General features: G+C 57.7%; 1 protein-coding gene across 1 annotated transcript; it reads left to right on the top strand.

The window, feature by feature from the left end:
• Nucleotides 1-1,096: 1,096 nt before the first annotated feature.
• SLC5A5 (solute carrier family 5 member 5) lies at nucleotides 1,097-16,995 on the top strand. Its single transcript, XM_032795401.2, has 15 exons — nucleotides 1,097-2,539; nucleotides 5,299-5,364; nucleotides 5,724-5,775; nucleotides 6,288-6,355; nucleotides 6,738-6,892; nucleotides 7,375-7,515; nucleotides 9,438-9,567; nucleotides 10,194-10,282; nucleotides 10,847-10,959; nucleotides 11,241-11,311; nucleotides 12,157-12,243; nucleotides 12,573-12,778; nucleotides 13,658-13,761; nucleotides 14,652-14,761; nucleotides 15,527-16,995. The coding sequence occupies exons 1-15, from the start codon at nucleotides 2,168-2,170 to the stop codon at nucleotides 15,740-15,742; spliced, it is 1,980 nt and encodes a 659-aa protein (XP_032651292.1). The 5' UTR covers nucleotides 1,097-2,167; the 3' UTR covers nucleotides 15,743-16,995.
• Nucleotides 16,996-27,257: the final 10,262 nt, after the last annotated feature.

The raw sequence follows: 27,257 nt of genomic DNA on the forward strand, positions 1-27,257 counted from the left end.
CTTTGCTCTGCCAGATACTTAAGAACTGCCATGGGGACACTGAGGCACCAACACAGTATTCAGAGAAAACATTAAGAACATTCCCAGTTCCTCACACCCTCCACTGGACTCTTTCCAATTTTTCCACATCCTTCTTGCTGTGATGAAGATCTTGGATTCAAGGGCTGGTCAATGTTTGTCTCTCTCTCTAGTCAGTTTCACGCTCTGGCTTTGCATGGAGCTGCACCAGGCTGTGGATTTCCTCTCTGCTTGCTCCCCGGCCTGTCTCTCTTTCCACTCCTCTCCCCCCCGCCCGCCACACATCTGACTGGGATGTACTGGGTGCGGGAGGGGTGACATTTTGGCTCCTGCCCCCTTGGGGTGCAGTTGCACAGCAGATCCCTGACCTCTGTAATTGAACAGGGAGCAGCCGCGGTCCCTCAGCGCCTCTCTGCCTGCGCTAAGGCATTGCAAACAGAGCTTGGGCCCCGGGCCTGGGCCCTGGCCCTGCAGGACTGGCAATGCAGGAGCTCCCCTGGGGAGGCAGGCAGCCAGTGTGCCTTCGAGGCATCAGCCATCGCTGCTCATGGCCTCCTGGGCTTTGTGCGTGTGTCCCCCAGAGCCCGAGGGCGATGGCATCGTACAGCTGTGCAGAGGGAGTGGGGAGCTCTCTGCTCCCTTCTCCAGTGGCAGCGTGCTGCAGCTCAGCTCAGCACAGCTGTAAATCACTGCACCAGTGCAAGGTGATGGGGAGTCACTGGATCTTCTCTCCCATCCTGCAATCCCTTACCAGGAAGCACTCGACACTTATCTCTCAGAACCAGCCCCAATTCCCCTGGCAGGTCCCTTCGCTAATCACACTCTCTCCAGCACTGGTGAGAGCGGTGTCTGTCAATGCATTGCTCATAACCTGCCACCACACCCTGGGCCGCGGGCTGGAAAGTGCCTTTAAAAACTTCCTCCTTACGACTTCCCCCTGCTCTTTTAGCTCCAGCACTGAAAGGGTGCCTGGCATTGGAGACACACTCCTTTAGCCAAGCCTGGATGACCTTGGTCTCCCATCAAATAAATCAACACCCCTCTGCGAAACTCTAAGCAACCTCCTCTCTTATCGCAGACCTGCTGGCTAAGTGACTCCTGAAAAACGCTCACAACCCAGAGCTGCCCAGATAGACTGAGAAGCTGCTTCATCCCAAAGGGATCTAGGATCACCAAGGAGTCTCCCGGGACATCCCAGCTCCTGCTGGCAGCAAACTGTTTTCTCCTGTTCTGCTCTTGTTTTCCTGGCAGTGTAGTGGGGTTGGATTTAGTTATTTATTTATATGTTTATGAAATGTCCTGTAAAACAAGGCTTTTAGCAATCTTATATATATATATATATATATATATATATTTTTAGACTCGGGAACATTTTGCTGAGCACAGCACAGGTTTGGAACCTGCTGCCTTTTGATCTTCTCGCCTGTATCAATTTAACAGGTCACTCTTTTTTTATTTTTGAAGCTGGGTATTTTCTTTCTCAAGCCGTCACCTTTCAGCTTTCCAGGCACTCAGTGGGAAGTGCTGAGAGTTGTTAGCGTTGTTCTGAACAGACAAAACAGGTTGGGTTTATTTTTTTGATCACCCTCAACTGAACTTGCTTTAATTTCTAACCACGTGTTTTTAAAATACTGAAGTTCTCAGCTGTTTCAGTTTGTAAAATATTTTGATTTTTCAGAAGGGATCCAGGCCCGAGGTTTTTGTTTGTTTAAAAAATATTTGTCCCCCGCTGGTGCGGACACTGTGTGTAGAGACTTCTCTGCATCCTGCATTCAAACCATGAATTTCGGTTTCTGAAACACTTTGATTTTCATACACAATTTGCTGGTTTTGTTAGTTTAAATCATTATTATTTGTTCCTCTCTCCCACGGTGAAATTCCCGTGGTTAATTGCAGAGGTTTTTTTTACAGCCTTTTGAGGTCTTTCTGCGATTGTCTGTCTGTGGCCGTATCTAGGCACGTTCCAAACTGCCCCTGCTTTGCTAGCAGACCTCTCGGGTGGCTGTGTTGGGCCAGCGAGTTACAGCACAGGGCCCCATTGCAGGCCTAGCTGCTGCTACCAGTTGATTTGCTTGCGGGGGGAATATTGTGGGACTAAGGTTTGTGCGTGCCTGAGGCCGGGGGCGTTGCTCAGATAGCAGCTGGACTGATGTCCCAGGTGGGCAGCATGGAGGTTTTCATGCCAGAGATGCTAACGTTCAACCTCTGGGACTATGGGGTATTTGGTCTGATGCTCCTGATCTCCACGGGGATCGGGCTTTTCTACGCCCTCTTCAAAGGTGGGCAGAAGACCAGTGACGACTTCTTCACCGGGGGGCGCCAGATGTCAGCCGTGCCTGTGGGGCTCTCGCTCTCCGCCAGCTTCATGTCAGCCATCCAGGTGCTGGGTGTGCCCGCGGAGGCCTACCGCTATGGCATGAAGTTCCTGTGGATGTGCCTGGGGCAGATACTCAACACCCTGCTGACCGCCTACCTCTTCCTGCCCGTCTTCTACCGCCTGGGGCTGACCAGCACCTACGAGGTAAGGGCGCCTGGCGGGATGCAGGAGAGAGGCCTGGGCAGCCATGTGTCCAGGTAGCTTCGCTGGGGGAGGGTTTGTTCAGGGTCATACTCAGTGCTCGTGAATTTGAGGGGCTGCTAGGATTGGCGAGGGGCATTTGTGGGGCAACAGGAGCTGGGCAACCTTCCCCTACACAGGAACACAGCTCTGGTGATGCCCCTCAGTCCTGACCCGCAGCCCCCTGCTAGCCCAGCCTCCTAGCTCTGCTGACCACGTTCTCCTGGTTGCTGAGTGGGAAAGGTCAGGAATCGCCTGCTCTCTGCTGGCCATGCAGAGTCTTATCACTGCAAACACCACGGATAAGAGGAGCTGATAAATCCACTGTCCCCAGATCTCAGGGCGCTGGGGGTAGGGGAGGCGGGTCAAAGGGTGCCCCCCTGGGATCCCAGTATTTCCCCTCTCCTCTTTCAGCCTGAGAGGCAGGCTTCTCCTACTCAGGGGTGGATGTGGTTAGAACAGGGGACTAGGAGTTTGGTGTCCACGAGTGCCGAGGGCCTGGCCCCGGAGAGCAGCTGCCTGGATTCCTGGCCCTGCTATTATCTCTGATAAACTCCAGGGCTTCTCACTGGGCTTCCGGGGCGTGCAGCTGCCAGAACCTGCAAAGGAGCCTCCCCGCCCAACGGGCCTTTGACAGGGAGAGGGCTGAGGTCAGGCGGCACATGCTCCCTCAAAGGGCTGGGCAAGGAGGCGGGGGCACTGACCGCCTTCCAGAGCTGGGTGGGTGCAGAGCGCAACTTCCCCAGAGCCTGGAGCTCTCTGGCCACCCATCTCTAGCTACATGACTTGTTCCCCTCGACTTCCGGCTCCAGTCTGGGGGAGCGGATGGGGAGGGTCCCAATCGGAGCCCCAGATCCAAACCATGTCAGCATTGGGGCGTTCGGATCCTTGCAGAGGTTCCCCCATCCAGGAAGAACATGGCACCCTGGTGCCAAACCAGAAAGGGCTCCGGTAACTGCACAGCCTGCGAGCAAGCAGGCACGGCACCAGAGGGTGAAAAGTCCTGGGACGCTTGAGGAGTTGGCACCAACGCGCAAACTCTGCCAGAGCTGCCCTGGAGCTAAACCTGAGGTCAGAGAAATGAAAACAACCATGAGTGGCTGAGCCACTGGGAGCTGCAAAGCATTCTGGAACCAGCCCAAGCCCCTGAGGCTGACTCTGACTGTTCCTGAGTCTGGGGGTGCTCAGGGCTGGGACTTTGTCCCACTCCAGTTCTGCGCTGCCTGCCTGGCCACACGCTGCCTGCACTGTTCTTGGGGGAGCCTCAGAGGGCTTCATCCCTTCACCACCCCCCAACAAGTCTCAAAGGTCGGCGCCAGCCTGTGAATGAGCCTCTCTCATACCCTGGGCTCTCCACGCCCAGTCTGCAGGCACCACAGGCTTTGGGGAGCTGCCCGGCTACCTGACCATCCTGGTGGAGGCAGCCCTGGGGGGCTCAGGGGTTGCTCAGTGCTCGGGGTGCTTTATTCTGTGGCTGGTTCCCACTGGCTGAGCATAACAACCAAAGCTTTCCCATGCCATGCGCAGACTCCGTCTGGGAAGCTCAGCCCTTAAAGACCCAGTCCCCTGAATCACAGGCCCTGCTGGCCAAGTGCCTCTTCTGAAGCCCTAGCGTGGATTCCTGGAGCATGTGCCGGGACGTCTGTTAGCTGGGTCACTGAGTGGGTGTTAACAGTGCGTCCCAGGAGAGGGGGCATTAGCGAGCCATGCAGTGACGCACGAGGCAGAAAGCCAGAGCCACCTCCAAGGGGCAGCGGTCTTTGTGGAACCTGAGCTCTGCCAGCTCCTATGCTATTTCTTGAGGGGTGTGGGGTGGGGGTATTGCTGGAAGGAGGCCTTGTGGTTCAGATGCTGTCAAGGGACTCGAGAGATCTGGGAGTTCCTGGCTCTGCCCCAGACCCCTTTCCTTTCCTGGTGCCTCAGTTTCCCCTCTGTCCAATGAGGCTGATGTCACATCCCAGCCTTACTGGGAAGCTGTGAGGAAAAATGCATCAAGGGCAGGATGGGGGGAGCGGGCAGCCCCTAGTTCTAGTCTTGGGACTGCAGTGCTGCCTGCCCCAGGGCGTCCTCCACGGAACAGCTAAGGAATGTGGATGTCCGATTACCGTGAAAACGAATGGGATCTGGCTCTGCTCAGGGACGTTCTATCCCTACTCATGCCCATTTCTGCTCCGAGGCCCATTCGCTGGGTGGCGGTGGAAAGGTGGCTGCTCCCCAGAGCTCCAGGGGCCTCCCCTATCCCCCCCCTCCCGCTGGTGAACCCACAGCGCCCTTAGGCAGCCAAGCCCCAGGCTGCTGAGTCTCTGTACTGGAGCCCCTGAGTGGCCAGTGCTAATGTAATCAGAGGGGTCAGAGCTGTGGTTTGAACTCTGCTCGTCTGACATTGTTACCTTCCAACCCCAGCACTGCTGTAAATCGGGGAGGGCTGCTCTGCAAGGAGCAAAGGGGTTTGCAATTCTGCACCTGCACAAGTTGTTGGGGGCAGGGGGGCTGCACCGACAGGCTGAGACAAACCACCGCAAAGGAAGAAAACGGGCTAGATCGAGTCCCTCGAGGAACCGGACTCCTCCACGACCTTCAGCAGCCTGGAGGCGCCTGTCCCCGCGGGCTTGAGGCCCTGAGATGTGTTGGCTTGCTGAGCCCTCTCCCATGGAGGAGATGAGCAAAGAGATCAGCAGCTCCCCGCCTCGTATTTCATCCCCTCCCCCCTTTCTCTCTTGCAGTATCTGGAGCTGAGATTCAGCAGGAAGGTTCGCCTGTGTGGGACCATCCAGTACATCTTTGCCACGGTGTGTAGCCCGGGGCCTGGCTGGGGTGGAGTCGCATGTCTAGGGACGGGGGCCGCACAGGCAGAGTGGGCTCAGTACGGGTCTGAGCCGACACCTCTGCGGGGTCTGAGATAAAGGAGCCGCTCTGCAGCATGGCCTAGTGGGTAGAGCACAGAGCGAGGAGCTGGAGCCTCACTCTAAAGCCATGGAGCAGGTCGTGTCCCACCAGGTGCCTCTGTCTTGGGGGTGCCCATGTGAACAGCGTGAGAGCTGAGCTGCCCCTCCTCCAGACCCGGTCCCCCCCCCCAGCTCTTGCTGCCAGGGGCTTGGTGGGCTCTGTGCTGACGATGGGGTTGGGTTGCTGTTTGTTCCGCCTGCAGATGCTGTACACAGGGATCGTCATCTACGCCCCTGCGCTGATCCTCAACCAAGGTATGTCCCAGGCCCCCACGGGCTCCCCCGTCTCAGGGTCCCCGGGAGCGACGCCTGGAAAGGGGCCTGACCACTGTTCCTTAGCGTTTCTGTTCCCACAGCGCCCAGGCACGGCCCAGCCCCCCATCGCACTAGGCGCTGCCCTGTGGGTCCTGCCCCAGCAACTTACAATCGAGGCCCTTCCTCCATTGCCTGTGCTGCGGCTGCAGTGGCTTTTTCCTCCCTGCCTGCCATTCCCACTGGCCCCACTGATTCCCGTGGAGCTATGGCCGCTGTACCCCAGCTGAGGCTCTGGCCCCACTGGCTTAGTGAGGTGCTGCTGATTTACACCAGCTGGGGAGCCGTCCCGTGAGCACCATCACAGCCCACTGCTGCCTGACCGGCTGCAGACTTTGGGCCCAGAGCTGAGCCAGACCCTGAAGTTTCAGGTGGGGGGAAATCGGGAGTTCTGGGCCACACGGCTGGGTCAGGGAATGTCTCCCCTTCACTGACTGGCTGCTTCTTTGGTTTAGTGACCGGGCTGGATATCTGGGCGTCTCTTCTTTCCACTGGAGCCATCTGCACCTTCTACACCACCATAGTGAGTTGCTGCTGGCACATGTCCTCCAGCTGCTCGACTGCTTTCAGCAGAGATCACCCAGACAAGCGGGGTGGGGCTCACCTGGGGTGTCTGATGCAAAGGCTCCAGCAACGGGGCTCCGTCCTGTGCCCTGCGGGTCCCTTCCACAGTCTGCTGGTGGGTCAAACCAGCGAGGACAGGAGAGGAATATTAGCTCGCTGGGCCATGTCCCTACCCTGGCTGGGACAAGCTAACCCTTGGGGCCAGGGCAAATCAGTGTCGCTTCACTGACTCAATCGATCTGTGCGGATTTGCTCCAGCCCAGGTTCTGGCCCCTGGGGGCTGTGAAGTCATTTTGGTACTGGCTGCCCAGGGCGCTGACCCTCCTCTTCTCCCTCTGCAGGGTGGGATGAAGGCCGTCATCTGGACAGATGTGTTCCAGGTGTTGGTGATGCTCTCTGGATTCATCGCCATCTTGATCCAGGGGACGCTGCTAGTGGGTAGCCCCAGCACCGCCCTGGAGATCGCATCCAACCACTCCAGGATCAACCTGGCCGAGTATGTGCCTTTTCCAGCGGGGGTCTTTCCCACCAGAAACCCACTAACTCTGGGACACTCCGACCCCTACCTCCAGGTCCCACTCCCCTCCCAGGGCTGGGAAGAGAACCCAGGAGTCCTGGCTCCCAGCCTCATGCTGGCTACAGTGGGGTCTCACTGAGCAGCTGCTGTCTGCCCCAAGGCTTTTCCCAGACGGTTTCCGTATTTAGTGGGGTGATTGTCCGGGCTGGCAGTCTGTGTCCCACACGAGATGATCCCGGACGTTCATTGTACCATGACGGCACCGAAATGCCAGCCCATGACACTGGGATGTCCCAGCGGGACTGGGGTGGGAGGTGGAATTGCCAGGATGGTAACCTGGACCCCTCACCCCCCCGCCAACCTCACACAGTTATGGAGCTGGGTAAATAGTCTGGGTTGGGAGATTCTCCCCCCTGCATGACTGGCTCAGTCTGTGTCTCGCCCTCCCCTTCTGCCTGCAGCTTCGACCCAGACCCCAGGAGCCGCTACACCTTCTGGACCTTCACCTTTGGGGGCACCATGGTGTGGCTCTCCATGTACGGTGTGAACCAGGCCCAGGTCCAGCGCTACGTGGCCTGCAAGACGGAGAATGAGGCAAAACTGTGAGTCCCTGCTGCCTAGGGAAGGGAAACTGAGGCAGGGTTTAACTTCTGAGGGAAGCGAGAGCCTGGCTGCTGGGGAACTCAGCACAGAGGGATGGAGGAAGGGGGACCCTGTTTGAGTCACCTCATGGTGGCTGTGGCCAGTGCTGGAGGCTACAGGGTTAGGATCCAGTGTTGCCATGTAAAACTGCACGTACGGAGCAGGTAGAATAGAACCCTTGAGCTGCTGTTCCAGCAGCACAAGCCGCTATCCCCCAACCTGTGCTGTTGCCTCCTGGCTGGCATGGGAAGCCCACGGTGCAGGTGGGAAGAAGGTGCCCTCGTCCCTCCTGATCCACTGCTGTGCTGGGGGCAATTCAGCCGGGGTTTACTGGCTCATGCAGGCTACTATCTGCCCCGACGCTGGTATCTCTAATATCAACATGGCAGCTGCCATGCAGCCTTACGCGCCTTCTCCCTCCTCCCGTGTGAGTCTATAGACACAAGCCATGTTCCGTCAGCCACCGATAACCCACCCTGGCCTCCTCCAGTGCTCTGATAATGGCCAGGGGAGACTTTAGCTGCCCCACCCTGCTGGCTGTGCCAGTGCTGGGACCAACCTGCACATACTTATCGGTGGCTGAGGTTGTGCCTGTTCCAAGAACCTCGTTTCGTGTAGGGGCAGAAAACCAGCAGAGATTAAAGCTCTTGGCTGCAGCAATATCTTGTGGCAGTGAGTTCCCCAGGCCACTGCAGTAAAGGATGAATTGTGACCTGCTTGGGGTGGGGCTTAGTGAGGACCCACTTGGGTGATGGGGAAAGGAGGTAGAGGAGAGGTCTTGCATTTCCCCTGCTGCCAGGGCTGAGGTTTGCATGGTGTGGGGAGGGGGTTGAGGGGAGAGGAAGCCTTCCCTGGAGCTTTGTCAGGCTCTGAGTGGGCGATTGTGGGGGATTGCAGAGAAGAAAGTGTCCGAGCTCACCAGGACTCGTGTGGAAGCCAAGAGGGGATTTGCCCAGCCGGAGGATCGTTTCTGGCTCAAGGGTTAGGGTTAGGGTTAGCAAAGAGATGCTGCCCAGGGAGCCAGGCCGGGGGTGGCTCTGCCAGGAAGCAGAACTGGCTTTTGCTGAGTAATGGTGACGCTGCAGCTCTGGTTTGTTCTGCAGACAGTTAGGCTGCGTGTTCCCCAGGTAGCACTGTCCTGTCCCGGGTCTCCCAGGGACCAGGCCAATGGCAGGAAGCCACTGATGAATCCAGAGCCTGGAAGGCTACAAGTAGCTAGCGCAGATCTGGGGGAAGCAGGCGCCAGGTGACGGGAGACCATTGTTCTCTGCAAAGTGAGCCCCAGCCCCTGGATTCCTCCCGGTCCCTGCAGCTGGGGCCTGTGTTAGAGGGGATCTTGCGATGAGCCCCCCGTGCTGGGGGCCAAGCCTTCTGGGATCACTCTGCATGGTGTGGGGCAGCCGAGGGGCTCTGCTTGGAGGGCGGGATCCTGCTCTCAAGCTGGGGCATGTTCTGGGAGAGCAAGCGGAGTCCTGTGCTGAGGAGGGGGATCTGCTGTGCCCAGGCCCTGACCTACAGACGTGCTGAGCCCCTGGGGCACCCACTGGCTTTGGCTGCCCCTCTGCAGATCAGGTCTGGGGCGTCTCAAAGCAGGCCAGCCCCCCAAAGCACCAGGCTCTAGTGCCTTGGCTGGGTCAGGGTGAGGAGGGCCCTACAATGGAACCTCTGGGAGTTAGGCACCCAAGTCCCATTGGAATAGGCACCTCTGTCCCAGCCTGAGGGCGTGGGAAGTTTGCCCTGCCTCTGCCACAGCGGGGGGGATGAACTGGGGCTGCTGACGCAGCACAGCGGTGGGGCTGCCCTGGCCCGGCTCCTGGCCGGACGTCACTGGGTGATGTTGGCTCTGGCCTGGTTGTGATCTCTGCTGCCCGTGTGTTCGCAGTGCTCTGCTGGTCAACCAAGTGGGCCTCTTCTTCATCGTCTCCAGCGCGGTGGGCTGTGGCATTGTGATGTTTGTGCTCTACAGGGACTGCGATCCCCTCCTGGCTGGATACATCTCTGCCCCCGACCAGGTACCCACGGCCCAGCTGGCCTCAGTCCCCACTGCGGGGGAGCCCTGCTCTAGTGAGCCGAGGGCTGTTTGAGCAGCCAGGGGGAACTGCCCTGCTAATGATCAGGTAGAGATCAAGGCAAGAGGCCAAAATGAGGGAGCTTGACGAGCCCGCTGGTGGATCATTAATTCTTTAGAGGATGTGGGCAGAGCATGGGCCTGGCAAGCCAGACACCTGGGTTCTTTCCCCAGTTCTGGGAGGGGACTATTCCCTAGTGGTTGGAGCGTGGGACTAGGAATCAGGACACCTGGGTTTTAGTCTTGGCTTGATCTGGGGTGGGTCCCTTTGCCTTTCCGTGCCTCAGTTTCCCTATCTATAAAGCAGGGCTGATGCTTTGCAAAGTGCTCCCAGACCGTGGGATGGAAGGTGCCATACCCGGCGCTCAGTATTATGCTGTTAACCCGCTTCCCTGGGGCATCACCTTCTCCGTGTCCTGTTCGATGGGTTTATGCTGCTTTCCGAGTGGGAGGAGTGGGGTCCTTTCCCCCGCCCCCCACCAGCCCACCTTAGAGGAGGGGGTTTATTGTCACTCCCCTGGGAGCTGCCCCCTCTGGCTCCTCTGTAACGTGGCCGTCTCCTCCCTGCAGTACATGCCCTATATGGTCCTGGATATCTTTGAGAAGTACCCGGGCGTGCCCGGTCTCTTCCTGGCTTGTGCGTACAGCGGGACCCTCAGGTAAGGGGCAGAGCCCAACTGCCCCAGCAAAGCATCGCAATAGTGGCTGTAGCCCTGGGCTCCATTTGGGGGCCCACCTATCCCACCCCCGCCCCACCCCCCTTTGTTATTCCACGGCTTGGAGCTGGCTCTGGGGTGGAACTCCTCAGCTCTTTAAACCCCCCACAACCGTTGGGACAGGAAGGGAGGAGGAAATTCGCTGGGCCCAGCTGCAGCTAATGGGGCAGTTCCAGATGAAGACTGGGGTCACTAGCATTGGGGCTGGATAGGACTGTGGGGCAAGTGCCCCATATCCTGTGGCATGGGTGGTCAGCACTGGCTCCCAGGGGGCAGGGCCCTTTATCGAGCCACCCACCCAGCTCCCTGTGGCACAGCGCCCCCTAACAGTGTGCTGGGGCATGAGCACCGACCCAGAGGGGAGCGCACCCTCTACATCACCTCCCTATTGGTCTCCCATCCAAATGTCCCCTGGGCCCAACCCCACCTAGCCTGGGAGACGGGAGGATGACAATCCCGTTGGCCCGGCGTGCATGACTCTCCTCTGCTCCCGCCCTCTCTCCCCAGCACCGCGTCCACCAGCATCAACGCCATGGCAGCCGTCACCGTGGAAGACCTGGTCAAGCCCAACATGCCCTCCCTGTCGCCGCGGAAACTCACCCTCATCTCCAAGGGACTCTGTAAGTGTGGGGCTGGAGTGGGGCGGGAGGGATCCTTGCATTTGGCTGTATGGAAACAGGGCAGTGGCAACATTTGGCGGAACCCGCAGCCCAGGGGTGCATCTCACCTTGGCTGCTTAGGGCTCCATGGTTAAAGGGGGGGACACATCAAGGTGACCAGCTCCCCAGCCCCAAGCTGCTCCCTGTCCGTCCGTGCCCCCGATTCCTCAGCCCCCTGCAGGGGGTGGGTCTGATGCGGCTGCTTCCCCAGCCTGAGGCTTTTTTTTCCCTCCATTCTGCAGCGTTAATCTATGGCACCTCATGCATCACGGTGGCTGCCTTGTCTTCACTGCTGGGAGGCGGTGTGCTGCAGGTAAGTCCCCCCGCCCGCCTGATGGGGCCGTGCTCCGGAGCTCTGGTTCGATATCCTTGGGCCCTGTCCAACATCCGCTGCCCTGGGTCCCCCTTTCACATGAGTTGTGGAAGAGCTATTGAGGTGGCAATAACATAGGGGTCTACTAGCCAAGGGCTCTGTATCCTTCGCCCAGCCCCTAGCCCTCTGGTCCTGCTCCACCCCATCTCCCGCGGAGCATCAACCACTGCAGCCGAAGTCAACGGAGCCTCTGAAAAACAGCCTCCGGATGTCTCCCACTACGCTTTCAAAACTAGAAACTTCCCAAAGCATTTGGGAAAACTTGAGGGCTGTGTCGGCACCTATGATGCATATATTGGTGCCAACACCCTGGAGTTTAGGATTGGGGCTCACAGGTGCCTCTCAGCGCAGGATCTCACAGCAGCTGTTGGGTTGTAGCGACACAGCCTGGAGATGGATCAAGCTGAAACTCAAGTCCCCTCTTTCAATTGCATGAGGTTTTCAAGGCAGGACAGACCTGTGGCTCCTGGCCAGACTCTCCTGATGGGAGCTGGTCAAAGCCCACCTGGCCATTCCCTCTTTTCTTAACAGAAGATGCAAATTTCCACAAAACTCAATTTTTAGTTTGTGATGTTGGGCGGGGGGGAGGGAAGGGGAAAACCACTTCTGGGTTTCCAAGAAAATGGGAATTCTCTCCCGAAAACTCCCCTTTGTCAAAAACGCTATTTTTCATGTAAAAATAAAAGCTGAGATGGGAAAGTCTTAACTTGCTCTCCTCCCGGGACCCTGAGTGCCAAACCTCATCCATATCCTGGCTGACCCCCACCCCATCTCCATCTCTCCAGGGTTCCTTCACCGTCATGGGAGTGATTAGCGGCCCTCTCCTTGGAGCCTTCATCCTTGGGATGTTCATACCCGCCTGCAACACAGTCGTAAGTCCATGCCGGGGGACGGGGGGGAACGGAGGCTGCTGCGGTGCATCGGAAGTGGGAAGCTGGTGCTCAAATTGGCTCTGACTCTGCAGCAAAGGGAGTGGGAGATCAGGGGCATTGATGGGCTGTAGGTAAGGTGTGGGCTACCGGCTGCCTTTTTTGATGCCAGCTGCCTGTGCCTGTCACAGGTTGCTCCCGAGAGACACCGAAGATGCTGGCCCTAGGAGCAGGCACTTGGCTGTGTGCGTGGAGATGCCCGAAAGCCATGGGGCGGGGGGGTGTCTATTGCCCAAGCCCTGGCTGAATCCTCATTTCTTTTCTGCTTCTAGGGGGTTTTTGCAGGCTTGGGGGCTGGTTTTGTCCTCTCCTTCTGGGTGGCCGTGGGGGGCACTATCTACCCACCCAGCGAGGACACCATGGGCGTGCTGCCCTACTCCGGAGAGCTGTGCCCGCTCTACAACGCTACTGAGGGGATCAACAGCACCATCGTCCTGGGACCCCTGCCTCCACGGAACATCACTGCACCCCTGGAGAGGTGAGGCCAGGAATGAGGAGACTGGATCCCGGGCTGAATATTCCCAGGGCTGAGGGAACTGCCTGGGTTGCAGGCTGTGCAAGGAAAGAGATGAGGGCCAGGCTGTGGGTCTGGACTCTCCCAGAGCCTGGAGGTGCGCCGAGCCGAGGGTTCGGTTCAGACCCGTTGTCTGCTAGGGTTCAAATGGTGGTGGCGGCGGGTGGTCACTGAGTGGCGCTGCTAGTCTCACGGGTCCTTTCCTGAGCTTGCAAGCCGACGCCAGCTGGTCCAATGTGGCTGTTAGTTTCACAATGGAGCTTCTGTGAGGGGAGCTGTTGCAAACAGCAGGGGAACTTGCTGCCTGTCTGAATCTCTCTCCGACGGGAGTCGGGTTTGGGGACAGAGGTGCTCCCTGAAGCAGGGCAGTGGTGCATGGGCGAGAGCTCTGGCAGAGGGGCTTGGCTGCATGCCATCTGATGGCTCTGCTCCAGGACTGGGGTAGATCGGATAAATAAACCAACAAAGTGCGAGACTGATTTCTCCTCCTGCAAAGCCCCGACCTCATCAGATGGGCACCTCTGTCATCGGCAGTATTCGTATTTCGCACTGATAGCTTGGTCGGACCTGCAGACCTCCAGCATGCTGGGCGCAGTGCGAGGCTCAGCCCTGTCCCGAAGACGTTCCCTTCTACGAGCCCAGAGGCACAGGGGGCTGAGCCAGGCTGGTGGGCTGAGGGAAGGCAGGGCAACTGATATCACAGGGGGGTGAACAATTCTCAGCCGTGGTGACCTCCAGGAATAGAACCTCCCTTGACTAGCCTAGATGTATCGGGTCATGGTTTTCTTTAGCATATCGCGATGTCCTTTCCTCTGCTTTACTACGATGTCCCTTCCTTCGCAGGCCGCCCATTGCCGATGACTTCTACGCCATGTCCTACCTCTACTATGGGGCTTTGGGGACGCTGTCCACTGTGGTGGTGGGGGTGCTGATAAGTTACCTGACAGGTAATGCCAGCTGCGAGGTGCCAGCCCAGCCAACGGGCAGGGGTGCCATCTGTTGGGTTGGCCCCTGGCATCCCATGGATCTTGAGACTGGGTGGAGGGCAGGAGAGAGAGAGGCAGATTTGGACGATCTAGTGAGAATGTGGCACTAATGCAAAGGGCTAGATGAGCCTCCAGGGCGGGTGAAGCCCACAGCTCAGGGGCGGCAAAGGGGCAGGCTTCCCCCATGGGCTGCCCCAGCTGTGACCTCTCACGGTAACCGGATAATCCAGTAGCCGCGGCCAGTTCAACCGTTGGCCTCTCTGCCAAGCCTGCCAGCGAGTGACAATCCCACGGACACGTGTCCATGGGGAGCTTGGCTGAGCCCCCCGCAGTTCGTGTCCCGTAGCCCACCAGCCAGCACTTAGACAGCAGCAGGTTGGTCACCAGCTATGAAGGATGGGATCTGTGTCCTGTCACCGCCGCGCCTGGACCCAGCCCCCATGCATGGAGAGGGTCAAACGAGCTTCTCCTGGAGATTACCAGAGTGTGGAGGCCCCGGGACAGCGAACTGACCGTAGGGCCTCCGCTGGGGGAGGGAGGAAGCTCTTGAGATTAAACTTTGGGAGAGGGAGTCAGGACTCCTGGGTTCCCTTCAGCTCTGTCATGGACCCAGCGTGTGACCTTGGGCAAGCCTGGGGTCTCTGTGCCTCAGTTTCCCCATCCGTGACATGGGGAGAATGCTCCCTGGCCCCATCAGGAGGTGATTCAGCATCCACCAGGGCTGGAGGGCATCAGAGGTGGGCAAAGAACTGGCACAGCCACTGCTCTGCCCTGTTCCATGGTGTTTTGTTTAACCAGAGTTGTCATTAGACAGGGACCTTGCCAATCTGGTTTTTCATTGTTTTTGGTAGGTCCTACCAAGAGGAGCCAGATGCCCCGGGGAGTGCTCTGGTGGGACATTATCAAGGAGACGTCTTTGCCAGAGAGCAGGAAAAACCCCTTTGAGGATAGTCTGACCAAGGTAACGGAGTCAGGGTGGGGCCTGGTGTGGGGCAGGGCAGGAAGGTTCTTTGTCCCTGTTCCCTGAGAAGTTTCCACCAGCCCAGTTTGCAGCCTGGTGGCTGCCTGCCGGGGAGCCTCTAGACATTTCGCCGCCCCAAGCACAGCGTCATGCCGCGGGGGGCGCTCTGCCGGTCGCCGGTCCTGCGGCTCTGGTGGACCTCCTGCAGGTGTGCCTGTGGAGGGTCTGCTGGTCCTGCAGCTCCACCAGGAGGTCCACCGGAGCCGCGGGCCCAGTGCATCCTCCGCAGGCATGCCACCAAAGGCTGCCTGCCTACCGCCCTCCCGGCTACCGGCAGAGCGCCCCTGCGGCATGCCGCCTCAAGCAAGCGCTTGGTGTGCTGGTGCCTGGAGCCGCCCCTGCTGCCTGGGCATCTCTGGGCAAAACCGCAGTTCAGTGCAAAGCAGGGAGCCAGTGCATCCCTGGCCAGACAACGGAGCTGGGCGTCCCCAGCAGGGACTCTACCTGGGTGTCCCCAGGGCTCACTTCATGGGAGGCAGCTTTCACATGGTCTGCCTGGCTGAGAGTGGGGTTGCCTCCCCCCCGTCACTGAGTGTGTCACTCGTGGCACACGGCACGGCTGGTTCCCTGGCAGGGCTGGCGATGCTGCAGCGGCTGGCTGGGCAGGAGGCTCACACTGGACACATAAGGGCTGCAGGGGGGAGGGTTTCCAGTGTCAGCCCCCACATCATTCCCACCTCTTTCATCTCCGCTCTCCCCCCGCAGGACTCGGAGGACTCCCTCACTCTGCAGAAGAAGCCGTTCAGCTCCTCCACGCTCCTGCTGGCAGGGCTCACGGGCAGTGAGGAGGCCGACCGGGCGCTGCTGGCGAAGCAGGCGGAGGCAGGTGCCCCCTCGCAGTGCGATTCCGAGGAGTTCCTCTGGCTCTGCCAGCCTGTCGACACCGGCTGCTGCCACCTGCTGCGAGAGACCAATGTCTAGGGCCGGGCAGCGCCATGGGGCTGGGCCGACACCGCTGAGCTCTGGCCCAAAGGGGAGACTGCGCTGGGCTCACCCCAGAGCCAGCAGGGGGTGAGGAGAACGAATCCAGCCCCCGTCTCTGTGAGGGAACAAAGGACAGAGCAGCCTCAGGCTGGCCAACCCGCTCCACATTCCCCCACCAGGACATTCGCCCTGCACTGTCCCCCTCCAGGGGTGCCCAGGGCTCTGACTGGCCGGGCAGAGGCTGACACTGCAAAGCGGCGGCACGAAGTCGCCTGGATGCTGCAGGCACCAGCCCAGCAAATGCCAAGTGGGTTGGGAAGGCAGTAGCTGGACGGAGGGGCCAAGCTGCAGCCAGTGCTGATACCCGTGGCTGTGACAGAGCAGGGCCTTGTCTAGAGCTGCCCAGCCCCTCCTGGCTGCTAGCATAGTGACAGATGGAGCCCTGGGATTTAGACTGGTGGTTTTCTGGGGAAACTGAGGCAGGGAGCAGGCAAGGGGCTTGGCAAGTTGGAGAAAGGGCCATAGAAAGAACCCTGGAGTCCTCTGCTGAGCACCATGTAAAGGTCACCAGGGGGAGAGACCCGCGCCACCTGCTCCTCCCTTCTGAATCTCTGTCCCAGGCTGCCCGCGTCCTGTCCTCAGCACCTGGCAGGGGATCGTCTGCGCTGTGGGTCCAATAAACCCCTGCTAAGCCAGCCCTCATCCAAATCCTGCCTCTGTCCCCTGAGCCAGGACCAGCTTCTCTGCCCCCCAGCCCCACTCCGGCAGCAACCGGCAGCTGAAGCCACCCGGCACTAAGTACCACATCAGCTCATTTTAACCAGCGTGGGGCAGGGTTAGGCTGAGCTCAGGGGGACAGGTGGGGTCGGGTCAGCTCTGCCCTGGCCTCTCAGGCCAGCAATTAGGCTGCATCCCCAGCAGCAGTAAACAGCAGCTGATTTCCAGCTGGGGCTGCGGGACAAGCTCTCTTCTTGAGCAGGCTCAGGCAGCGCCAGTCAGGCCCCACTTGTGGTTTTTAGGGAGTGTTTGGAGTTGAGTGACTTGCTCCAGGCTCCCTCTGGCAGCGTATCAGCCTGGCTTCGAGGCTCCAGCTTTTTGCATAACTCCTCTGGGCCCGAAGCACTTTATCGACCCATCACAGACTGGACCTGCTCACAAAATAGCTTATCAGCCCATGCGCTATCTTATTGGGAGCACACAAGCACGTGTTGACTGCAAACACCTTGCTCCAATAAAGATTGTGAAGGAAATAATTTGTGTGTGTGTGTGTACGTACACTAGGGGAGGTGGGGAGTGGGGTAATGCTGATTCTAGCCAGAGTGGGGCCAAGGGAATCCCTACAGGGAAGGGCTTGTGACTGAACAGCCTGGATCCTGAGGACTGCTCCTATGTGCTAGGAGATCTCAGAGATCAGGCCCCAACAGCCAGCAGGGTCCCTTTGCACCAGGCTCTGCCCCGACACAGGGAGAGACAGCTGCTGCCACAAGGCACTTATAAGTGAGAGGAAGGAAGCATCGCTATCCCCCTTTTACAGCTAGGGAAACTGAGGCAGGTGCAGGGACTGATCCAAGATCACCCACCGGAGCAAGGAAGTGAACCTAGATCTCCTGAGTCCCAGCTCAGGGCCTCAGCTACCAGCCCACCCTATTCACTCACACCTTGCCAGGACAAGTGTGTTGGCTATGCTGAGGCCTCACCTGCTCTAGCCCCTGCTGTAGCTTCTGTCTTCATGTGCGGATGGGATTTTCCTGAGCCCCTTTCGAGACAAACCTGGCTCCAGATGGCAGGTTTGGTCCTTCTCTGGGATTGGCCTGGGCTGTACTCATGTCTAGCTGCTAAAGCTCAATAAAAGGTTCAAGCAGCCAGCAACTGGCCCCAATCCCCTCCCCGCTGGTTCTGTGTCCCCTCTGCTGTGGTTCCACCATGAGGCGCCCTGGCTCGTAGCTAGCAGCCGGCCGGGGCTGAGAGCCCACTGCCTCCTGGGCGGTGCAGCTCCGGCAGAGGCAGAGACATCACATTAAGGCCCCTTGGTGAGGTCCCAGTTCTGGGCTTGCTGCGGGCTGGGGCTGGCTGATCTCACTTGCAGCCATGGACTTGAGCTGCCCATCTAACCAAGGCTCTTCTGGGGCCCCCTTCAACGTAACATCTGGGCACTTTGCCATCCTCAGGGTGTTTGTCCTGGCAGTGCCCCGGGAGGCAGGCCAGATGGGGAAACTGAGGCCCAAAGGTGAAGCAAGTTAGCCACAGACTCTTTTTTGCACAGCAAGGAGCTGAAGCCAGGTCCGAGGCACAGGCTGCAACCTCTCTGCACTGTCTTCTGCTTCCTAGAATAGCTCAGAAATAGACGGTCCAAAGTGCCGCATCCTATGGCTCCACTCCCCATAAGTACCACCCTGCTAGGCCCCACCCCTTAGCCCCAGGTTTGCTGGAAAGCTTATGATGCATTTCCCCCCAGGCAGCAGAGCTGGGCTGAGCCCTGGTGGGGCGCACATCTGGGGCTATTGCTTTCTGGAGCAGCGCTCACTGGCGGTGTAAGGGGGCTGAATTATGCTGGGGGGCTGGCGGGAGCTGCGGCTGGCCCTGGCACCAGGGGAAACCAAGCCAGAGAACTAAAAAACAGCTGTGGGCAGAAGGCTCAGCCGGCAAAGCCCCGGCTGCTCGCTCCCTCAGAGGAACTTCGTTCGGGACTCAAGTGCGACCCATCCATGCACCCCTCAGTGGGGCAGGGGGGCAGACAGGATCCAGTGACATCCAGCACTAGCTGTGGTTTGGCAGAAGGCCCTTTGCCCCACTAGGCTTGTCCATATGCTCCTTGCGTCAGGCGTAGCCTTTGATGTGGCCTCAGCCAAAGACCCAGAGGGGGAAATTCACCCTAGTGCACAGGCCGCCACGAGTGGCTGTGTATTGCCTGTGGTTTAACACCAACTGGAGCCGGCTGAGTTCTGAGCTGGGACTAAATGATCCTGCTCGTTTGGCCCTTTCCAGCTGATCCTGCTGGTCCCTTTGCCAACAGCGGGCAGGTCGTTGGGAGAAACTCATTTCAGCCTATTTATCCCTGCTGGTTGGTGTGGGCGACGGGTCACCGAAGCCAGGCGGTGCCCAGTCACACAGCACAGCTAACAAGCGGTTTGTGGGTGAAGCTGCTTGGCTGGATGCTTCGCTGATCCCTCGTGCGAAGGAAAACCGAACCGTGCCAATGTTCACAAGTGCAACAGGAGCACGGACGTGGCTGAGTTGAATGGCCATTGGCCAAGACCCTTTGCAGCTTCCCGACAGCTCTAGGCCTCTCTATCCGCACCACAGACATGACTGCCACGTTGGCTCAGAGCTGACCCCGGGGAGACGGAGTAGGTCCAAGGAGACTTGATGCAAACAGCCCTTCTCTCCCCTTCCCTCCAGCTGTACCTCTAGCTTGGGACTCCGCTAAAAGTGCCCGGGAATCTATCACTGCCGTAAAGCATCAGCCGCCTGCCTCTGGTAAGTTATTGCTGGATCTGAGAAAGCTGCCAGCTCCATCACTGCATAATGTTAGCTCTGCAGCTTCCTGATTCTCCATGCCCCCTTGCTTGCGTATCTCTGCCGCAGATGCTCCTGCATTTCTTAAGATGGGAAAACCCACCCTGTGGCAACACCTTGATTTGTCCTTATCACAGCAGGTGAAAGGAGAAATGATGCAAGTGTGGGAATATCAGCTGCTGGGCGTCCAGCCCTGCTAAGTAACTAAAAGATTTGAATTCAATCTATGGGGAGCTCTGATCTGTGATTTTATTCCACCTGCTTGATAATCTGCCGTTCAGAGGGCTAATGGGGACATGTGCATTGTCTAGTGCCACTGGGAGCTGCGTAAAGTGAGCTGACGGGGGGAGGGGAGGGGGAGGATTGCATAATCTCTGACTGGGTTTCGCTCTGTAGGGTGGTGGGGTATGCCAGGCCATTGGACAGTCAGTTGCAGGATGGACTGACCCCATGCGGGAGCTGTTCCAGGACAGGGAGGTCAATCCTAGAACTGTCTGGGAAACAACAAACTCCTTTTTTAAAAAAAAAAAAATGTCAAAGCTGGTTTGTGTCCCAGCGTTCAACCTGACTTGACTTCTCCTTTTTTAACATTTAAACAAACATGATTGATTTAATGGTTCAGATACTTTTTTTTTTTTAAATAATGAATTTATTTTGCACATTTTTTGGACAGTTTTCTGCCCCCTAAAAGGCAAAATCGACTCCAGAGTAAGACCCTAAGGGGGCAGCAGCCAGCAAAGTAAGATTAAATCCAAACCATGTTACTCTTCAAAGCCCCGCCTACAAACTGCATCCATCCATTCATGCCATCAGGGTGAGACAGTGCGAGCAGCAGACTGTGCAGATCTCTGTCCCTTCCCTGGCTACACTACACAGCTTTTAGCAACGTGGCTGTGTTGCCCCAGCCATGCCACTAGAAGTCACGCAGTGTAGCCACTGTTTCTCGCTCTCCTCCCCACAAAAAACTTCTACCCCCAACAAGCAGCGTTTGTGATGTCGGCAGGAGCGACAATGCGCTATTCACACTGGCATTTGTCATGGCAAAACTTCTGTCTTTTTGGGGGGGTTAACACCTCTGAAAAATAAGTTTTGTCATTCAAATGCCAGTGTAGACATACCCTTGCACTGTTTGATCAGTGGTGAAATCATTGGCAGTTACCTTGTCGTCACTAGGGTTCAGGGTAAACACCCCAGTTGACGTGAAAGGGACACCACCGCATCCCTCTTAGAGATACTGTTTTAAACTGGCCACAGACAGGCAGATCTCACTGCATCAGTTATATATGGGTCACACTGAACAGGTGGTTATTTTGCATCTGCAAGAACTGGAGAAAGACACTTTTCTTTTTTAACCTGAAAGCAGATTCTGAAGCAGAAAAAGCAGCCACCAGCAAACAGCCCTGGATGAATGAACTGGGATTTCTGCAGACTTGTGCTTATGAATTGTAGCGTAAGCCAGGAAGATGGCAGGTGGCAGGGGAAGCCTATGGAGTCAGGCTGTGGCTAGTCCCCCTTTCAGTTTCTTCTGGTCACCTCTAGCTCTAAGAGCTTGTGATGCTTTCACCTAAGTGCACCTGGGCTGATGAGAAACAGCCACCATGGAAAGGCAAGAAGGAAACTGGAGAAGCTGCTGATTCCGCTACAAGCTCCTTTTCCTCTCAGCTGCCCAGAGACAGGGTCCGTGACTGCAAAGCACCCTCCAGCCACAGCGCAGACACCTGCACTGCTCCTTCAAACAGAGCTCAGCTGGGGTTCTCGAGTGACCCTTTCACGCTGATAGCTCGAGCGGCTTTCCAAACATTTCTGCCGCATGATTCCATTAAATAAACCAGCCGGCGCACCCGTTGTGCTTTGCCTCTCTGGGAAAACATCAAATAGACCAAAGCTCAGCCTGCTTTAATAGCAGAGAGAGAAAAGGCCTGACCTGCAGCTGCTGCTATCCCCGGCCTGGACTCCTTCCGCACAAAGCTTTGCTGATGTCCTGTGACCCTGACTCGCAGCCCTACCATGCCCACTAGCTCTGTCTTAAACTCCTACATAACACTCACCGTGCATTGCAAGCCTGGCCCGAGGCCCCCCCTTGCCAGTTCTGCCTGCTTTGAACTAAAGCCACAAAGTTACCCCAACTTGCGTGGCATCTTTGCAGCGCCAGCCATTGCCTGCTATGGCCAGCACAGAGAATGGTGACCTCCTGGCACTCATGTATGGGCTCAGATTTCAAAGAGGGATTTTTCGGTGGGGGCAGATGAGGAATTTTGGGTCAGTAGGGAATTGCCTGGAGGGTTTTCACCTTCCTATGTAGCAGGAGGCATTTGGCACGCGCTGGGATCATCTGAGCAAGTCAATTCCCTGCCACGGCATGGCCCTGGTGCACCTCAGGGCTTGTTTACACTTGAAATGGACCTATGCTGGCAAGAGACATTTTCCCTTCGATGCAGAAAATCCACCTCCCCAAGAGGCAGTAAATTCTCCTGCTGACCCAGCGCTGTCCGTACACGAGGTGAGGTTGGGTTGGTATACCTGCGGCACTCGGGGTGTCGGCTTGTCACACCTCTGGGCGCCGGCGCTGTCCCGATGCACAGTGCCAAGGTGCTGGGCTCAACAGAGGGGTAGCTCGGCAAAGGGGTGTGCCACAGAGGAGGCTGGATGAGACTGGCCCGTCTGGCCGGTGACGGCTATGGTATTTCTTGCTCTGGTTTTGTAGCAGTCCGGGGACCTGTCGGAGAGCTGGGATGGCGAGATGCAGCCTTTATCGCCCTCTGGTGCCGCAACAGCCACCGGCAACGCGAGCGACGCTCAAACTCTGTTCTGCTTGGTCGTTGGCCCAGTCCAGCTGCAGCCCCCCACCGGACCGTCACCCACACCCCATCCCGAGGTGGCTCCAGCACTGATGTGTGGCCAGTAGCAGGACAGACACTTGGGGCTCTGTTACTGGAAGGTAGCGTGGTCCCGCAGCTAGAGTTGTAAGCACCGGGTTATAGGGGCCCAGGGGCCCACCAATATTCTGGAGAGCAGGCCCAGCCCCTCCCCCACAGTTTACACCAGGGGCACAACCAGAATTGGGGGTCACCTGTCCAGCTGCCCTGAATTTGAGTGGTGGTGTGACCTGGTGCATGGAGTCATAATGCTGCTCAAATTTGGCCTGGCTGCCCCCTCGTTGTGCCATGCCTACCTGGGGGGCTTTGCACTCTTGCCCCTGACCCTCAAGTTTAGGGGTTCTACACCCCCATTGCAGGCTTGACCCCATCCAAAACATTGACAAACCTGGTGCCTATGGCTGGGACAGTGGGGGTCAGGGGACCTGGGGTCTATTCCCAGCTCTGCCATGGACAAGCTGGGTGGTCTTGGGCAAGTCACTGCCTTGCTCTGTGCCTCAGTTTCCCCTCCTTTCCTTTGTCTGTTTAGCCTGTGAGCTCTTCAGGGAAGGGCCTGTTTCTCACCGTGTCTGTGCAGCGCCCAACACAACGGGGCCCCAAGCTCTGTTAGGTTTCCTAGGTGTTCAAGATACATAACAAGGTTATCACTTCCTGTCTTGGATTTTCAGCCTTACTACACAGCGTTAATGCTGGGGGCTGGTTCGGTTTCCCTGGGGTTGGGTGGATTCTCTGTGGCCAAGTGTTGTTAACCCCCACCCCGCAGAAGCCTTCCTAGGCTTAAATCACCTCTACTAGAGTAGCAAAGACCAGCTGGATAATTTTAATGACCCCCTGCTGGCCTCCCCAACACCAGTTGTAGCTGCTTGGATCATCTCATTTCATGCTCCAGTGCGTCAGCTGATCCTCACAGAGACTGGAGAGGGAAAGGTTCCCAGGGGCACAGAACTCGCCAGCTGACTCTTTGCGGGCTGCTCCCACCCTGCCATCCACAGAAGCTGCCCATGGAGCGAAAACCCCTTCTGCACTGCTCCTTCACAAAGCCAGCGGGAATACCTCCTCTCAACCCCGGCCTCAATTCCCCACCTGCAGATTTGATTCCCTGTCAATGTCAGATGCTTGGAACAAGCTTCCTCTGGCAGAGGAAGATGCTGACTAAGCCTCTGGCTCTAAAAGAGGGTAACAGCCTACTAGTGGGACAGCAGCATTGCCGAGTGGGTACAGCACGGGACTGGCCTTTTGGGCACCTGGGTTCTATTCCCAGCTCTGCCACCGACCTGCTGGGTTATCTTAGGCAAGTCACTGCCTCACCCTGTGCCTCAGTTTCCCCATCTATAAAATGGGGATAATAATACTGGCCTGCTTTGCAAAGCGCTCTGAGCTCTACTGCTAGAGCTAGTGATTTGTATCCCTACAGCTAACAGAGCTACTCCTTTGGCTCAAGAGGCAGAGTGGTCCGTGACTGCTGAGGAACCCCTGAGCTGAACATTACTGCGCAGCCAGAGTGCTTCCAGACAGAAGAGACTTGGGGATGGAAGTCCCTGCCCTGGTCACTTCTTCTGCGAGGGTGAGTGGGGTGGATACAACCAGCCTAGTTAAACACCAAGCAAAGAGAAGCTTTGGAAGGCCCAGTGTCTCTGCAGCTTCCCCTTAAAGCTGCCACGGTCCCTAGTCTTGCTGGTTGGAAGGCTGTGCACATGCACACTCCCCTCCCCAGGAACGGGGAGGAACCAGCTCCTTTGGCTGCTGGTTAAGGGGGTCAGACAGGCTGGTCATTCCTGGGCCTGATTCAGGAGGGGGGCAGGCGTTTGTTGTTATGAACAGTTTAGCAGCTCATTTAGCACAGAGACAAACAGGGGCCTTTCCTCTCCACAAGCCAGCCCTGGCCGTCACCACCGAGCTCCCAGCTCTTGTCCTAGGACAACCAGTGTGCTTCCTGTGACAAACAGGGGCCTGCACTGGCCCCACTTGAGTATCTCCCATTTGCTTATCATCTCCTGTAGGCCGGGAGAATAAGGTCCCTGGAGTCCAGAGACCTCCCCACCTCTGCCAGTCAAGTCTCCAGGTCAGCTTAGAGGACAGGTGAGCGGAATCCGCTTTTGAACCAGAAGCCCTAGCCCTTGCTTTTCCAGCATGCACGGGGTTAAGAGCCTGATTTAATTTCACACAGATGCAGTAATGTGGCAGGGCTGGGGATATGAAGGGCTCAAGCAGGCTTGCCAGGGGCATATAGGGGAACCCTGTATAAACAGCTGTTTGGGAGAGTCCTGTAGCTGTACGGGGCTGGGTGTATTCAGACTGCCTAGTCTCTGGCTACCCCCCACACTCAGCTCTACCCTAAGCCATTGCCTGATGCCTTTTGCCTTCATCTCCCGTCAGCCGGCCAGGGAGACTCGATTTCCCTTCCAGCCTCTCCTCTCCCTGATCCCTCTTACTGTAGAGCAGGGTCTATGACACAAAGCGCTCTGTGCATTCGGCTGCTGATGATAACCAAGGGGCAGCAGCAACCATGCACCTCCTCCTTAGTGAGCAGTGCTGAGTGGGAGAGCAGGTGGCAGAGAATTCAGAAATCTGGGGCAAGGTTCATGGACACATGAAATAGGGAGGGAGGTCGCAGCAGGGCTGCTGAGCAGCAATCGCGGCTTCACCTGGGCTGATGCACAACATCTGAGCAATCCTCCATTGGGTGCACAGATGGAACGAACATTCCACGGGTAGGGACGGAAATCAGCTCCCATAATTCCTCTCACTCAGTGTCCATACCAGCGTCTCCTCTCCAGGACAGTTTAACCACAGCCTGCCTTGGGTTTGGGATGCGGTAGACAGCAGGGCAGTTATCAAGAGATTCTTTTTACATGGGCAAAAGAAAATGTTGCTTTCGGTGGGGAGGGAGGCAAAAGCTTGAACAGGTGCTTGTCAAGCCAGGAATCAACCGACCGACAGACCCTTGACATATTTTTTCCTTTCCTAAGATCACATGAGAGCAAATGGACCCAAAAGTCACCTGATCTCATCAATGTTATCCAGATCTACTGTACCTGCGTCTTCACAACTCTTGAAAGTTCCTCAAAGAGATGTGGGAAGGGAAGGAAACTGACCAAGCTGCAAACGCAGCTTTTATCATCCCATTAACAAACAAGTCTGACATTTTAAAAAGAGGCTTTTAATGGGGAATCCATTTGAGAAGACAGCCAGATGGGCTGTCTGGCGGGACGTCTACACTGCGATAAAAGACCTGCGGCACAGTCACAGCTGGCCCAGGTGAGCTGACGAGGGCTCATGGGGCTTTAGAAAATGACAGTGCAGACATTCAAGGTCAGGTTGAAGCCCAGGCTCTGAGATCCTGGGGCTGAACATCTAGGCTGTTATTTTTTAGCTCCACAGCCGCAGTCTGAGGCGTCTGCCCAGGGCTCTTTGAGTCAGTGCCACGAGTCTTTTATCACAGTGTAGACGTCCCCTGGAAGGTTCAGGCAGGACTGATAGCTGTCAGGTTGTGTCAGGAGCCCTAGAGGGGGATTAATATTGGAGTGTCCTCAGCCCACTGTGCCCATCTAGCAGCATCCCCGCTGCCGATGGGATGAGCAGAGAGGCAATGGAAGAGCAGAGGGATAACATAGGGAACAGACACAGGCGTCCCGCAGGCAGGTTGCTTTTACTCTTCTCCCAGAGAAGCTCTCTCTTTGATGCAGCATGGAGGCCGTGGCTCTTCCGTGACGGTGTGGTTCTTTGGTTCAGCTCCTTAGGAAGCTGCTGCTCCTTTAGCTCCTCACTAGGAGTCAGGCCCGTCCAACCTGCCAGAGCAGCAATTCTGGCTTTTAGGTCCTTATCGCTTTCCAAGAGGCAGCAGTTTTCTGTCCCACACCCTGAAGGATGCATGGCAGACTGAGGGGGATGAGAGAAAGGGGGGTGGAGTGGGGTGGGGAAAGGGGGGTGCACAGCAGACTGGGAGTGAGGGGAGAAGAGGAGAGCATGGAATACCGGGGGTGGGGTGGGGGAAGAGAGGTGCATGGCAGATTGGGGCAAGGGGGGTGATGGAATATCAGGGGTACATGGCATACCAGGGGAGAATTGGGGGGTAGATGGAATACAAAGGTGGGGGAAGGGGGTTACATGGCAGACTGGGGGGGTAGATGGAATACCGGAGTTGGGGAAGGGGGGAAAGGAGGGGGTAGATGGAATCCCGGAGTCGGGGAAGGGGGATACATGGGGGAATGGGAGGTAGATGGAATCCCGGGGTCAGGGAAGTGGGTACACGACAGACCGGGGGGGCAAGGGGGGTAGACGGAATCCCGGGGTCGAGGAAGGGGGGTACATGGCAGATGGGGGAGAAGGGGGGCAGACGGAATACAGGGGGGGATGGTACATGCAGACTTTGGGTCGGCAACGGGAGGTAGATGAATCCCGGGGTTGCGGAAGGGGTAACGGCAGACTGGGGGGAAGAGTAGATGGAATCCCGGGTCGGGGAATGGGGAACCGGCAGACTGCGGGGGGGGGCAGAGTGACCGTGTGTAATTTTGGGAAGAATCCCGGGTCGGGGGAAGGCGGTACCGAGCACGGGAGGAGGAATGGGACGTAGATGGAATCCCGGGTGGGAAGGCGGGACACGGGGGGGAGGGGGGTAGATGGAAAAAATCCCCGGGGTTTTTTCGGGGGGAGGGGGACACGGGGGGGGAAGGGGGTAATGAATTCCCGGGTCGGGAAGGGGGACACGGGAAGGTGGGGTAGATGTATCCGGGTCGGGAGGGGGACACGCAGCCGGGGGGGGAAGGGGGGGTAGATGGAATCCCGGGGTCGGGGAAGGGGGGACACGGCAGACCGGGGCGGGCGGGGCGGCCCGTCTCTGGGTCCCAGCAATGGATGGGTTCAGTGGCTGTGAGGTCCAGGCGCAGCCGCCCCCATCCGCCCCCGCCCTGTTGTCCTCCTGGGCCGGGGCCGGGCTCCCCCTCGGGCCGGCCAAGCTACTGTGGACGGAGCTGCAGCTCCATGGCGACGGGACGGGGCGGGACTCGCGCAGAGAGAACCGGAGAGGGCGCAGCCGCCAGGCCAGTAAGAGGCAGCAGGCGGCGGCCATCTTGGTGCGGGGCAGCACAGTGATGACGTAAGGAAGCGTCCGCCATCTTTGT

This window comes from Chelonoidis abingdonii, chromosome 11, assembly GCF_003597395.2.
Source record: "Chelonoidis abingdonii isolate Lonesome George chromosome 11, CheloAbing_2.0, whole genome shotgun sequence".
Classification (NCBI taxonomy): Eukaryota; Metazoa; Chordata; order Testudines; family Testudinidae; genus Chelonoidis; species Chelonoidis abingdonii.

Bases quoted from the DNA above. Each gene is read 5' to 3' on its own strand.
- SLC5A5 (XM_032795401.2), top strand. From the start codon at position 2,168: ATGTCCCAGGTGGGCAGCATGGAGGTTTTCATGCCAGAGATGCTAACG. The intron at 6,356-6,737 runs GTGAGTTGCTGC...CTCCCTCTGCAG, and splicing joins GCACCTTCTACACCACCATA to GGTGGGATGAAGGCCGTCAT. The intron at 6,893-7,374 runs GTATGTGCCTTT...TTCTGCCTGCAG, and splicing joins TCCAGGATCAACCTGGCCGA to CTTCGACCCAGACCCCAGGA.